Below are 12,488 nucleotides of genomic sequence, written 5' to 3'. Positions count from 1 at the left end.
GCTAAAAGTTTCTGTTTTGAAAGGCTGTTCTTTTCTGGCTGCAAGGTGCTATTTGACGAGATTTGATGAGCGTCGCAATTTCCGTCACTGCGAGTCAAATAATGTTCTCACGAGCGTGACGTCGATGCAGCAAAGGCGCAAGTTGACTTTTGTGGCGCTCGCTCTAATTTTCTTTCCAGTGTGTCCGTCTTCCTCCTCCACAGAATGCTGCTCATTTTTTAGCAAATGTGGTGGTGCTCGTTAGCATGTAGCAGTTGTCGTGTTGTTGTTGTTTTCATTCCTACATGGTGGGGTGGGGGGCATTTGGAAAGGTGACAACTTCATTTTCCATCTGAAACGAGGGCACCGTTTCTTATCGTTAAACGTTTTGCACCGAGCTTGTCAATGAAACAAACGAGGCTGGTCGTGTGTTGGCCACGTCTTCATTTCAGCAACAAACAAAACGAACAGCCGGCAGCGACGGGGGCGAACTCGTTTGCTGCCCTTGTCAATCACGCGACACAAATATGAACCGACTGTCGGACGGCCATTGGAGAGCGTTTTGCTAAATCTTTCGAGACTCGCGCCGTTTGCTGTTCACGGACATGAGAAGGACGGCACCAACCATTTCGTTCGCCTGCGCCGACCTTTCGGAAGCAGCTGCGGATCTTGAGTCGGTGTCACCAAAAACCGCTTCCCGACTAAAAAGCAGAGAAAATCAACATGACAAGCAGAAGTAAGCTTCGGGGATCGGTTTTCATGACAAATTTGAATTTGGCAGACAAGCTGGGCAAGACGCTTGTTCAAGCTTCCCCGTCGAAAACGGCAGCGAGCTGAAGGTCACCTGACCTCGAGTGACGATCAACATGGCCGCTTGTCAGTGTTTGTTTGCAAATTTGAAAAAAGTCCAATTTAGGTCCAAAGCTCTTCATTGCATGTCCTCCATTTTTTTCCAAGCAAATATGAAAGGAAAAAACATTTTTGACGAGGAAATAACGTGAGGTTGATTTATTCAAGAAACGTAAAAGCCAAAGACAAACGAGCTCATCTGAACAAACAACCACAGAAAACAAACGTGCGCCGTGCAAGTAAAAAACATCAAGAGTGTGTGTGTTTAACTGGCTCCTTGGCGTGCAGCGCCGCGTCCGACGTGGCCTTCTTGCGACGCAGCGAGCCGACCAGCTGCGTCAAGCGCTGGCACTCCTGCGCGGACACGCACAAGTTGGCGGCAAGTTCGGGCTAAAGTACCGAAGGGTTGTCTGATTTGCTCCTGAAAGAACACCGATGGGCGCTCGTGGTGGACGTACCTCCTCCGAGCCCGCCAGCTTGAACTTGAGCTCCCTGAGGGCGGCCTCGTTCTTGTACTTGAGGTCGGTGAGCTCGCGGCAGGACGTCTCCAGTTGCTCCAGACGGGTCTGCAGCTGCTGACGGAGTTGTTCCGACTGCAACCGCAGGTCCTCCTGCAACTACGACACACCGCCGCCGCGCCGTCACTCAGACATTGATGCGAGCGGGTCGCTGCCGATGGGGGCGGGGCTTCTCCTCAGACGCCTTCTCCCGCTCGGACCGCAACTCGTCGGCGTGACGGCCGGAAAGCGAGCTGCTCTCCAGAGTCCATTCCAAACGCAGACGCTCCATCTCGTTGCTCTTCTCCGACAGCGTCTGGCAAGACGTGGCAAATGTCTTTTTTCAACTTTTCGTCAAGGATGGGCCGATGTCGGCCATTTTGATCAAACAAAGATAATCGGGAAATTGTCATGGAGGACGGCAGAAATCTTGAATGCGGAGAGGCCGAACTTGCAAGGATTTGGACAATTTCAAATTCACGTCACAAAATGGAAGCTCGTTTGACAAAAGCTGACTTGCGGCGGAGCTGGACTTTGTCCCATTTTCTGCTTCGAACAAACCAACCTGCTCGGCGATATGGAGCCGCCTGGTCAGATCATCTTCGGTCTATTGCAGTTTGACCGCGAGCGCTTCTTTCTCCGCCTGAAATGCGACAAGATGAAAACAACATGACGCTTGGGAGAAGAGCCACAAACGACGAGCACAAGTTGCTCAAGCAGCGTTCGCGTCGTCTTTCACGTTGAAAGAAGAAAACAGACAATTTGTTGGAATGGAGCGATATTTTTTCATTCGTTTATCTCCTCGAATCATTTTGCAGTCAAACGTTTGTTTTTTTAATAATTAATTGATTGGGGGGGTTATTTCTAAAGAAATGAATTCAAAACAATCAAATAGAAACATTTCAGCACGAGCAGGCCTGTGTCCGATTTCAATATGAAACGTGGCCCACGAGCGCAAAACGTCACGTCGTTCTCGTGCGTCACCTTGAGAGAGGCCAGACAGGCGGCCAGGTACTCCTTGACGTGTTTGTCCGAGCCCTGCGTCAGCTGCAGAGAAAGTCGGTTGATGTGCTGGAAGGAGTTGGTCTCCATCACGCTCAAGTGGGCGGGGCCATCCAGGGATGGCGAGTCACATGACAGCAGCAGCTGGAACCTGCAGAGCAAAAGAAAGAAACTAAACAGAAAGCGGCCACCCAGCAAACACGTGGCATCGCGCAAATCCAGACGGCAGACGGCACGCATCGGCGCGTTTGCCCCGAACGTCAAACTTATTCCGTCAACATGGACATCGGTGGGGTGCAAATGAGAGAAGAAAAAGAAATAACTCACTTCCGGGAACATTCAATCAGCAAAAACTATTTTGTTTTTCTAGAATGATCCCTTCATACGCCTACAAAAAGATCAACTGCAGATTTAGCAGTTTCCTAAAAAGAAAAGATCAAAGCGTCGTGTGATGTCGAACTTCGTCAAGGCAGTTTGTGTTTATGAAGCATAATCAATCAGCGTGGGACTGAGGCACTTTCCACAAAACTATACGACTTTTACTGCTTGAATGCAACAAAAGACCAAAAACCTGAGGAAGGCTTATTGTTGGACTCGTTTTCCATGTGTGATGTTAAAATGAAAATGTGTGTTGTATGGTGGATGAGGAAATGGAAGTGGTCCATGTTGACGTTGGGAGGAGGAAGAGGAGCAGAAAGAGGAGGAGGAGCACCTGGGATGGCTGCAATTCTGCTCTGACCGACATTGACGTAGAAGCTGCATCAGCATCTCAGGGAACGACGGGAATTCAATGAGTAGCGCTTGCTGGACTTTTAAACTACGCATGAAAAAAAAAAAAAAAAGAAAAAACAGTTGTTCAGCTCATTTTGACACTGGGAATTAATTCCACTTATTCTTTGGCAAACCTTTGGAAGTCTTCCTCGGATATTGTGAGGCTGAAGAGAAAGTGTGGATCTGCATCATTGGTTAATCTCACCAGAAGATCCTGTTCAGCAAAGAACAGAGAAAATCGATTTAAAATCGCTTCACTTGCAGAAAGAGAATAAATAACCTGAAACTCAATTAGTGGTCGATCAATCAATTAATTGTTGCACCTTGACAATGTTTAAATGCCTTTTGTTTTTGTGGGTTACTTTTTAAAAGTAGAAAGTTTAAGAAGTGAAGACAAGCAACCAAAGAACTATTTTTTTAAAAATGACAAATAAATGCCATACTCACTCGTTTGTGAACGCCACTTACGCTCGACTGTGCCTCAATAGTGACACGGATGTGTGCTTTTCTGAAACGTGAAAACATACTTCATCACACAGACGAATCCATTGTTTCAGATTTTCGAATGGGAACTTTATTTCTTCAGGTAAGGCCTTCGAGAAAAGATTTTTTTCGCAATAACCCCCCTCGCAGCAGACAGCATCGTAAAACAAGGCAAAACTAAACCAAACACAAAACTTATATTTACAAAAATTAATTTTTTAATTAATTCTGAATGCAGAGAGAGAGAGAGAGCGAGAGAGAGAGAGATTGCCGTGAGAGCAGATGACAGGGCGTCGGCATCGGCCACGGCCGACATCAGCCGTTACTAAGAATAATAAAAGTGCTGACTTACGTGCGTCTTTCGAAGACGATACAATGCGTTCATTTCACTAATCAATCGCTTAGTTAGTTTTTGATTATTCTGCCTTTAAATCAATATAAACATACGACAAGATTCAAATGGAATTTGGCTTTCAACTCAAGCATTCCTCTCCCAAATCAAGCAAAGCAAAGCCAAACAAACAAAACGCATGAAACTCAACTCGATTCGTTCATCGTCAACCCAAAACTAAAGCCAAAAGTGTGCCTTTGACATTTGATCGCAGTGAGGTGATTTAATGACGACTTTGACAACTTCACTGAAAATGCTCTCCATGTTGAACCGCCGAACCGATCGTATTTCTTCTTCGTTGGTGAGCTTCTTCTTCATCCTGGGCAGAATGTCGGCAAACTGCGCATTAGCGCCCCCTATTGAGACAACGGCTGCTAGAGCCATAAACCGAAGTTCATATCTGTTTGTTGTTGCTCTTTTTTTTAAGGAATGGACGTGTCATTTGAGCTGTAATTTTTCTGGCAACCGGCTCCACCCAAAAATTAAAAATATATATTTTCTGGGGTTCTCTAATTTTGACATCTTGTGGGGCGTTCCGACGTAAAACACACTGGGGTCTGTTTTTGAAGAGCCATTTTTTTCATTCCAAATTTCAACTCACCTTGGTAAAGCTTTTCAAATAGGAAAAAATTCCCCATTTTCAAAGAATTCTAAATTTTCACCATTAACACCCCAATAAAATAATCAAAATTCATGATCAGTTTTTTGTTTTTCTCTTCTAATTTTTAGCGTGTGACTTGCGAGCGTCTCCCCGCAGGTGCCTGGCGGTTGCGATGTGCATTTGTTGCTCAAGCTGGCGCAGACCCAATGTCATGTCACCAACCCCAAACCTCAGCAGCAGTGCGTCCCCTCGCTGGTGCAAGCGTGTGTAAATCTTCACTTGCAGTGGATCTTTTGCCTCGTTGCGTCGGTCTATGACCACTTTTTCATTTTTTTTTTACTTCACGCTGCTGGAAATTTCTCAAGTGACGTCCAGGGTGATTACCGCTTGCCGGCTCACACGGAACTGTCCCCCCCCCTTTTTTTTTTAATTTTTAAATTTCCGCTTTTCATGCGTCAGTACATCCCAATCACCGGCGAGCTGTACTGGCTCCTGGTGAGTCTGGTGGAGACGACCTGCCCCAGAGAGGGCGAGCATCATCCTTTGGAGCCGTGCGTCCCTCTTTGCGACGATCAAGCGGTGAGTTGGCGTGCGAATGAACAGTCAAATGTTTGTCCTGGCGTGCTCGAGCCTATCCCAGCTGTTTACGGGTAGTAGGCGGGGTACACCCTGAACTGGTTTTCAGCCAATCGCAGGGCACACAAACACAAACAACTATGCATGCTCACAATGATACTTGGGGACCGTTTAGAGCGTTCAATTCACCTCCCATGCATGTTTTGGGGATGTGGGAAAAAACAACAAACACAGAGAAAACGCATGCATGCACTGGGAGAACATGCAAACTTCACACAGGAAGGCCAGACCCTGGGATCAAACCCAAAACACTACAATAGTATCGTATCTGTACAGAGTTCCCTCGTAGATAACTGTAAAAATGTACATTTTGTGATGGATGTGATTGGTGTGAATAAACCAAAACAGAAAATTTCCCAATGTTTTATTTGTTTAAATTATGGGCAAATTATAATTATGACCATATATACTTGCAATCATTAACAAAATGTGATGATTATGTAGATTGTTTTGTACTTTTACTAAATATTGTCCTGTATACACAAAATTGTACGCTATGTTCAAATACAATGAATGTAATTACAACCGTGTCCACCTCCACACTTCTTTGGTGAGTTTCACGAGACAGCCCTTTGCTTAACAATTTGTAGAACCGTAATATAAATTTAGGATTAATAAATAAATCCAGTCAAGTGCTAAGAGTCTTTCAAATATTGCATTATGTGTTTCTTCTAACATTGCAAAACAAAATATTACCTAATTGATTCAAGTTAGAGTAACGTAAAATGGATTTTGCTTTTGTAGGAGAGATGGTTCTATTCTAATTAAAACACAAACTCTGTTTAATTTCGCCAAACCAGATTTTTTGTGCAACCATGCCTCTGAGAAAACTCTTCTCAAATACATATTCAATCATTTTAGGATATGCAAATACCGCTCATTACTCAACATACAAACACCCAGGCATCATTTTTTGGGGTTCCTCAGCAGCCACAAATGATTATTTACTCCACATCATTTTCCTCTTCATCATCCATCATAGGCATCTCTTTCTCTGGCAGCAAACCATAGCTGTTGAGGAAGGCTTCGACATCCGTAGCAAAGAACTCCTCGTTTAAGTGCTGTGTGCAGGCCAAGAAGTTCCCCAGGAGTTCACCTGCCTTGTAGACCAAAAGCGTAGGCAACACCTCGTCTGAGAATCTCTCAGCCGCGCCTGAGGAAACTGCATCAATCCTGCAGAATTTAACAGTGGGATACTCTGCGGCCAGACAGTTGAGGCAGTTGTTGAGCTCTTCGCAGCCTTTCACTCCACCCTTGTAGATGTGGACGACAACCACTGTGCTGTGATGTTCCTTCTCGATGACTTCGAGGAATGCCTCCCCACTGTCCAAGTCGTGCACGACTTCAAACTTTGGCCCAAAGCTAAGCTTGTCATGCATCTCCTGCATACACCGCTTTCTGTATTTCTTAAGACAGCCCTCATCCTCCTCCTTTAGCAGTTCATACTCTTGTACACTCATCTGAAAATAATTAGAAATGCATTTTTAGGTTAATAGCCCTGTATGGTCTGAGGGATTTTGTTTGAACACTAGAATCAAATTTTCAAATGTATCTGGCAACAGCAAAATACTAAACAACAAATATAAACACTCAGCATTATTCATTGTGAAATAGGTGCAGCAACACACATAAATTGAATTTGTGTGAAACATCATTCATGCCCCAATTAAGAATATTTTAATTTACGAAAACCTACGAAGTAACTCAAATTAAAATAGAAAAAAATATTTTTAGTGACAAAATTAAATAAAAATGCTTTTAAAAAAAAACTAAAACTAACTGAAACTACATTTTACCATGATAAAACTAACTAAAACTAACTATAATTACAGCAAAAATGTCCTTAGTTTTCATCTAATTTAATACACGGGCCCTTGGGGTTGACTGAAATGTATTTACTATAATATTACACAAAAAGAAGAGGGTCGAACTGTTGTCTGGGAGTTGTAGTCCTCTTAACGTGTGTCGCTCGGAAAGCAACATCATGCAACAGCCAATAAAAAAGAGCCAGCAAATGACGTTGCTCCTTTAATAAAACTACTGTGAACAGAAACTAAATGTTTTGGAAAAAACTAAAACTAATAACAACTAACAAAGCCGTCCATAAAACTAATTAAAACTAACAAAAAAAAAACAAAACAAAATAAAAGCTAACTATAATTAAAATTCCTGAACTATAATAACCCTGGCCCAATGCACAATTAAGAAACTGGCATATGGCAATGTGGTGACATATTTTCACACGATTGTTTGTCACTTTTTTAAAATAGCTAATCAATTGTCCAACATGGAGGAGAAAACCCATCCATTTCTCACGACTTGTTTTAAGCTTTTTTTCATCACACCGCCATTGGCTGTAACTCACGGGGGGTTCCCTTCATTTCCCTTCATGTGTAATGGCTGCTTGACTTACAAATTAGTCAGCCTGCTTATCCTCCATAAATGATCAACTTTTTTGTTTTGTTTAACTACACATATTCTGTTTATCTGTTAGTCTGTTGTTCAGTAATGAAGCAACATTTATTGTTGAAATGAGTTTTAACATAATGCTGCGTGTTGCCAACATCAAAGTGTCATCTTTGAAACTCCCCAAAGCCAATATATACCTTGCGATTGAGATTTGCCCGCGAGTCGTCCTTTTTCCGATGAGGGGATGACATTTGTCTGAGCAGTTCCCGTTTAGCAGGTGGCAGGTTTTCCTGCTCCATGCTCTCCAACTTAAATCTCCTCCAGTCATTGATAACACCCTTGGGACCTTTTGAAATGTTGACAAATAGTAGTTAGTTGGGTTTGTTCAGCATTCTGAAAATGCACTGACATGACACATCGGTCTTTTGTATTATATTGAAATGGTGACGTGGTGTTTCAGTGATGAAGGCTTTGTGGCAATCTCAAGAAAGCTTATTAATTGTACAAGTGCCAACTAGGTAACAAAAATATTGATTATCGCTCTTTTTGGCTGTTAGCCACACTTTACATGTAAGCAATCTCTAGTTCACATTATCTAGTCATGTAAACTGTTCCAAGGTCTTAAACCGTCACGTTCATTTTTAATCATTCTTGACTCACACGTTTGACTGTAGTGCACACGAAGCTTCCAATGTTTTAAAATGAAAATGATTTAAACACCGATTCACTCACCCGTGTGGGTTGCTGTTTCTTCAAGGTCGATCTGGTCACACATGTTTCTGTATAAAGCAGAGGTGGAAAAAATTATCAGAACTTTTCCAAATTAAGGGAAGGTGTTTGTAACAATAATAACTACTAATATGTTTTATCGACCATATTACATTAGTGATTAGATAGTTGATAGCTCCAGATTTGTTTACAAAGTGATTGCCATGATATTTAATTAAATTAATGCTGTCTAAGAGGATTAGTTGACTGTAGCGGGTCTCTAGGTGGCTTTGTTATCCCTGATACTGTTTTTAAAAAGAATGTGCTGTATGTCCAAAAATGTTTTCAAATGAACAAAAACAACACATGCTTACATTTTACATGAATATTGTTTTGAATGACAATGAATTGAAATCATCCCATAGTTTCACTGTTAGCAACTATAAGAAATATGAAACGTAGTTACAATATAGCCAATGTAATTTGGTAAAACATCCTTACAGTATGTCTTTGTATTGACTTGGTGGATTTTAGATTTTCATGACGTGATTTGGCCAGTAAGTTGAATTAAAACCTCACTGGATCCAATTGTCATTCTCCAGTGTTCCTTTTTGGATGATGTTTATTTTCAATGGGAAAATTGGTCCTGATTAGTTCTAGATGGAACACATGCCCAAGTTTTTTATGAATGTTTTATTGTTTAATTTCTGGATGTGCACGTGTGTTTGAAAGAGAGATAAACAGTGAGTTCTTTGAGGAAAGATGGACCCATGACGCAGTTGCAAAATAAATTGCTCTTTCTCTTTAGATTTTGTTGAAGACTGTAGTTTAAAACGAATTTTACACAATTTATTAATATTTTATTATTTTAATGACTCTATATGATACTCACATTAAGTCACCTCGAAATATTTCAACTTAAACTCATTGAATAATTGATAGGGAAATGACATTCATGCTCCCATAATAAATGTCTAAATTTAAACATGTTAAATACAAAACTCCATGTACAATAAATCATACATTAATGTAAGTCGAACAACAATGCCCAAGTAAAATGTGAAATATTTTTCTTACCTTTCACAATGATTTCTTGAAGTTGTGCGCTAACTTCACACTGGTCTGCGCTCGATATACTTCAAAGAATTGTCTGTTGCTGCTTGGTGTGTGATTTTGCGTGCATGCGTAAGTTCTATCCAGCCAATGAGCAGGGTCTAATGGAGATTTCAAAAAAGACGCTATAGACCTAACGGAAATAGATCCTAAGAGGATTTCACTTCAGGAATTAGAAGCCTCTACTTGATACAGGCCCAACTTACCCAAGAGAGAGAGAGAGAGAGAGAGAGAGAGAGAGAGAGAGAGAGAAAGAGAGAGAGAGAGCAAATGAGAGAGAGCAAGAGAGAGAGACAAAAAAAGAGAGAGAAGATTAATTAATATTTTCCACAATATTGCAGCTGAGTTGGTGTTGCCTTTCAGACTTCCCCTCTGGACACATCACATCCTACAACAGAACAGAACGACAGATTACAGTATGTCTTCAAATTCTAAATGCATGTTTTGTTTGTAATTCAGTCAAGTGTCTCCAAGGCGTTCCAACAGTCACACGAAATAAACACATGATGGCAATCTTACAAAACATAAAGCACTTCTAGCTTGGGATTTTTCATCACGTGGCTCATCAACACAGAAATCACACTGTTGTCCCTGAGCTGTATCTAATGGCTTTGATCCGTAAACTATTAGACAGTGCTCATTATGTTTCAGGACTGTAATACACCACTGCAAAGTTTAACACACATATTTTTAAATGAATACCTCTCAGACAGTCTCTTTTCAAAGTGAATAAACACATTTGATCGTTTTTGCACTGGATATCGTTATGTTGTGCAAGTTGACAAAATGATGTGGGTGATCGATGTATACGGCACACAGTGAACATCCCATGTCACCGTATTCACCTCTGAACACACAAATTCACCTAAAGTTGCATTTGCAGATTTGTAAAAGAAAATTCTACAATGACCCGTTTTCCTTGGATTATCTTCATTTGCCCTATTGTAAAATGAGCTTCAGTCAACTGCTGAATCATCAAATGTTTTCTGAGTCAGGTTGTGGAATTCTTTGACTTCTGTGTGTCTCTTTTTGCCCTTTTGTGTCCTGTATTTATTGGCTTAAAGGATTAGCAGACTTTTTAAATTCAGGCACACAGAGGAGCTGTGCATGTCATGTGGGGTTTTCATCATCTCATTCTCTCACTAAGCACTCGATGCTTAAAATGGAATACGGTACAGCAGATTATTTAGCAGTGTATGTTCCAAGACCTGACAGTACTTCCTAAGCCTGGTGCATTCTTTCTTTCATGATATCCCTCTCTCTATACCAATAAAAACTACACTTAGGTGAGTCATGGTGATCATGGCAAAATGTTTGCAGCACATACATCGAATCAAAAGTTTCTAACATGTTGATAAATCACTGCTTTTGTAACATATACCAAAATGAGCAACAAATAGCAAAAACCTCCCAGTTGGAGATTGGGATTAGGTAGTATAAATATGACTCCAGTCGTGTTGTCTGTTTGTTATTCACTTTTTTTGAAAAACAGTAGCTGGAGGGGTTTGAAATTTGAATTGGTTACGGTCCTATCTCTTTATCAGGCCAAGAATATTTCGGTTAAAAAAAAAAAAATCCCCATGGCATTTAATGGTGTACTAGGTAGTTAGGTTTTAAACTTCTTAAGAAAAGGCTTTATTTATGGTTCCAATCATAGCTGCCTATTTCCTCAACTTTAATAATAATTATTAAAAAAAATGATGGCAAGTTATTGTTCCTTGCTGAGCAAATTAACAAGACCATAGACGGTAAGGTTGTCATTCTCCTCTGATTTGCTGTACATGGTTGTGTTTCCTTCTTCTGATCCATATATTGTACCTCCCTTGACAGTGGGGAGGATTGAGATCCTTCCAATGTTATGACAACTCCAGGCTATTGCAGTCTTATGGGAGCTTGTTCAAGATTCCTTTCAGCTGCACATGATGTTCTCCTGGGCTGACTGAGGAGTTTTCACTCTCTAGAATCTCACATACAGAGAATATACATTTGTTTCTCTTAATAGGATGATGATTTGGTAAATTTCAACTTTTTTCAAAAATATATATTATTGGTAATTCCACGTGTGGGTGTTATTTTTTTGTGGTTTTATATTTCTCACAATACAATATATATATATATATATATATTTATATATATATCTATATATATATATATATATATATATATATATATATATATATATATATATATATATATATATACATATATATATATATATATATATATATATATTTATATATATAGTGGAACCTCGGTTCTCGAACGACTCTGAGTTCGAACAAATCGGAGTCCGAACAAAAAAATTGAGAAATTCTTGCTTCGCAGTTCGAACAAACATCGGAGTTCAAACGCCAGTATGACGCGTGAGTGCGTACGCGAGGGTGGGATGCTGAGCGGCGTACGGGTGTAGATCGCTCTCTTGCTCTCTTCGTGACCAACTGTTGTCGCGTGCGGACGAGCTGCGTTTTGCTCTCGTGTTTTATATAGGTGTACGAAGTGTTTTAGCCCCTAATTATGCCTCCAAAGAAAGTCAGTTGCAAGCAGCAAAGGAATGGTTTCGGTGTTCGAACAGTTCGCTTTTCGAACAGGGTTCTGGAACGGATTATGGTCGAGAACCGAGGTTCCACTGTATATATATATATATATATATATATATATATATATATATATATATATATATATATATATATCACTGATGGTGTAGTGGTACACAGCGTGGCATCATTTCAGAGTGTAGTGTGCCTTTGGCCTAAAGTCAGATGGGATAGGACCTGGGACTCCCCCCGCGACCTTTTACTTAGAGAATTAATGACACATGACACAATACATCAAATCTGGTGGCGAATAGAGGCTGCTCAGTGGAAACTCAAACAGCAAAACATTTGTTTCTCTGGTACTGGTTTACGAATGGTGACACAATAACCCGTACTAATTTTAAGGGTTAGTCGTTTGGTGCCTGGCAACCATGGTGTCATAAACATAACCTGCTGTATCATGTGTATGAATCTAATCTTTTTTTTATCATCTGTGAGCAGCTGGCATGTGTGCA

The 12,488-nt window shown here is 40.7% G+C and overlaps 2 protein-coding genes across 2 annotated transcripts; both read right to left on the bottom strand.

Annotated features, from left to right (window-relative positions):
* Positions 1 to 1,042: 1,042 nt before the first annotated feature.
* LOC148324107 (spindle assembly abnormal protein 6 homolog) lies at positions 1,043 to 5,195 on the bottom strand. The gene is given in 9 exon segments (XM_088313550.1): positions 1,043 to 1,182; positions 1,287 to 1,447; positions 1,524 to 1,641; positions 1,891 to 1,968; positions 2,310 to 2,478; positions 3,040 to 3,144; positions 3,233 to 3,312; positions 3,546 to 3,606; positions 4,175 to 5,195. Coding segments are annotated over 9 exon segments (1,059 nt in total). The 5' UTR covers positions 4,357 to 5,195; the 3' UTR covers positions 1,043 to 1,077.
* Positions 5,196 to 5,558: 363 nt separating this feature from the next.
* pdcb (phosducin b) lies at positions 5,559 to 9,566 on the bottom strand. The gene is made up of 4 exons (XM_088312276.1): positions 9,404 to 9,566; positions 8,351 to 8,397; positions 7,816 to 7,964; positions 5,559 to 6,669 (listed from the first exon to the last, which is right to left on the bottom strand). Exons 2-4 carry the CDS (start codon positions 8,391 to 8,393, stop codon positions 6,154 to 6,156), a joined length of 708 nt encoding a protein of 235 aa, XP_088168402.1. The 5' UTR covers positions 8,394 to 8,397; positions 9,404 to 9,566; the 3' UTR covers positions 5,559 to 6,153.
* Between the last annotated feature and the right edge of the window lie 2,922 nt (positions 9,567 to 12,488).

Source organism: Idiotropiscis lumnitzeri, chromosome 13, assembly GCF_059441095.1.
Source record: "Idiotropiscis lumnitzeri isolate Australia: NSW breed Sydney's pygmy pipehorse chromosome 13, RoL_Ilum_1.0, whole genome shotgun sequence".
In the NCBI taxonomy this organism is placed as follows: domain Eukaryota; kingdom Metazoa; phylum Chordata; class Actinopteri; order Syngnathiformes; family Syngnathidae; genus Idiotropiscis; species Idiotropiscis lumnitzeri.
The sequence above is the reverse complement of the archived record's forward strand: the minus strand, read 5'-3'. Positions and strand labels throughout refer to the sequence as shown.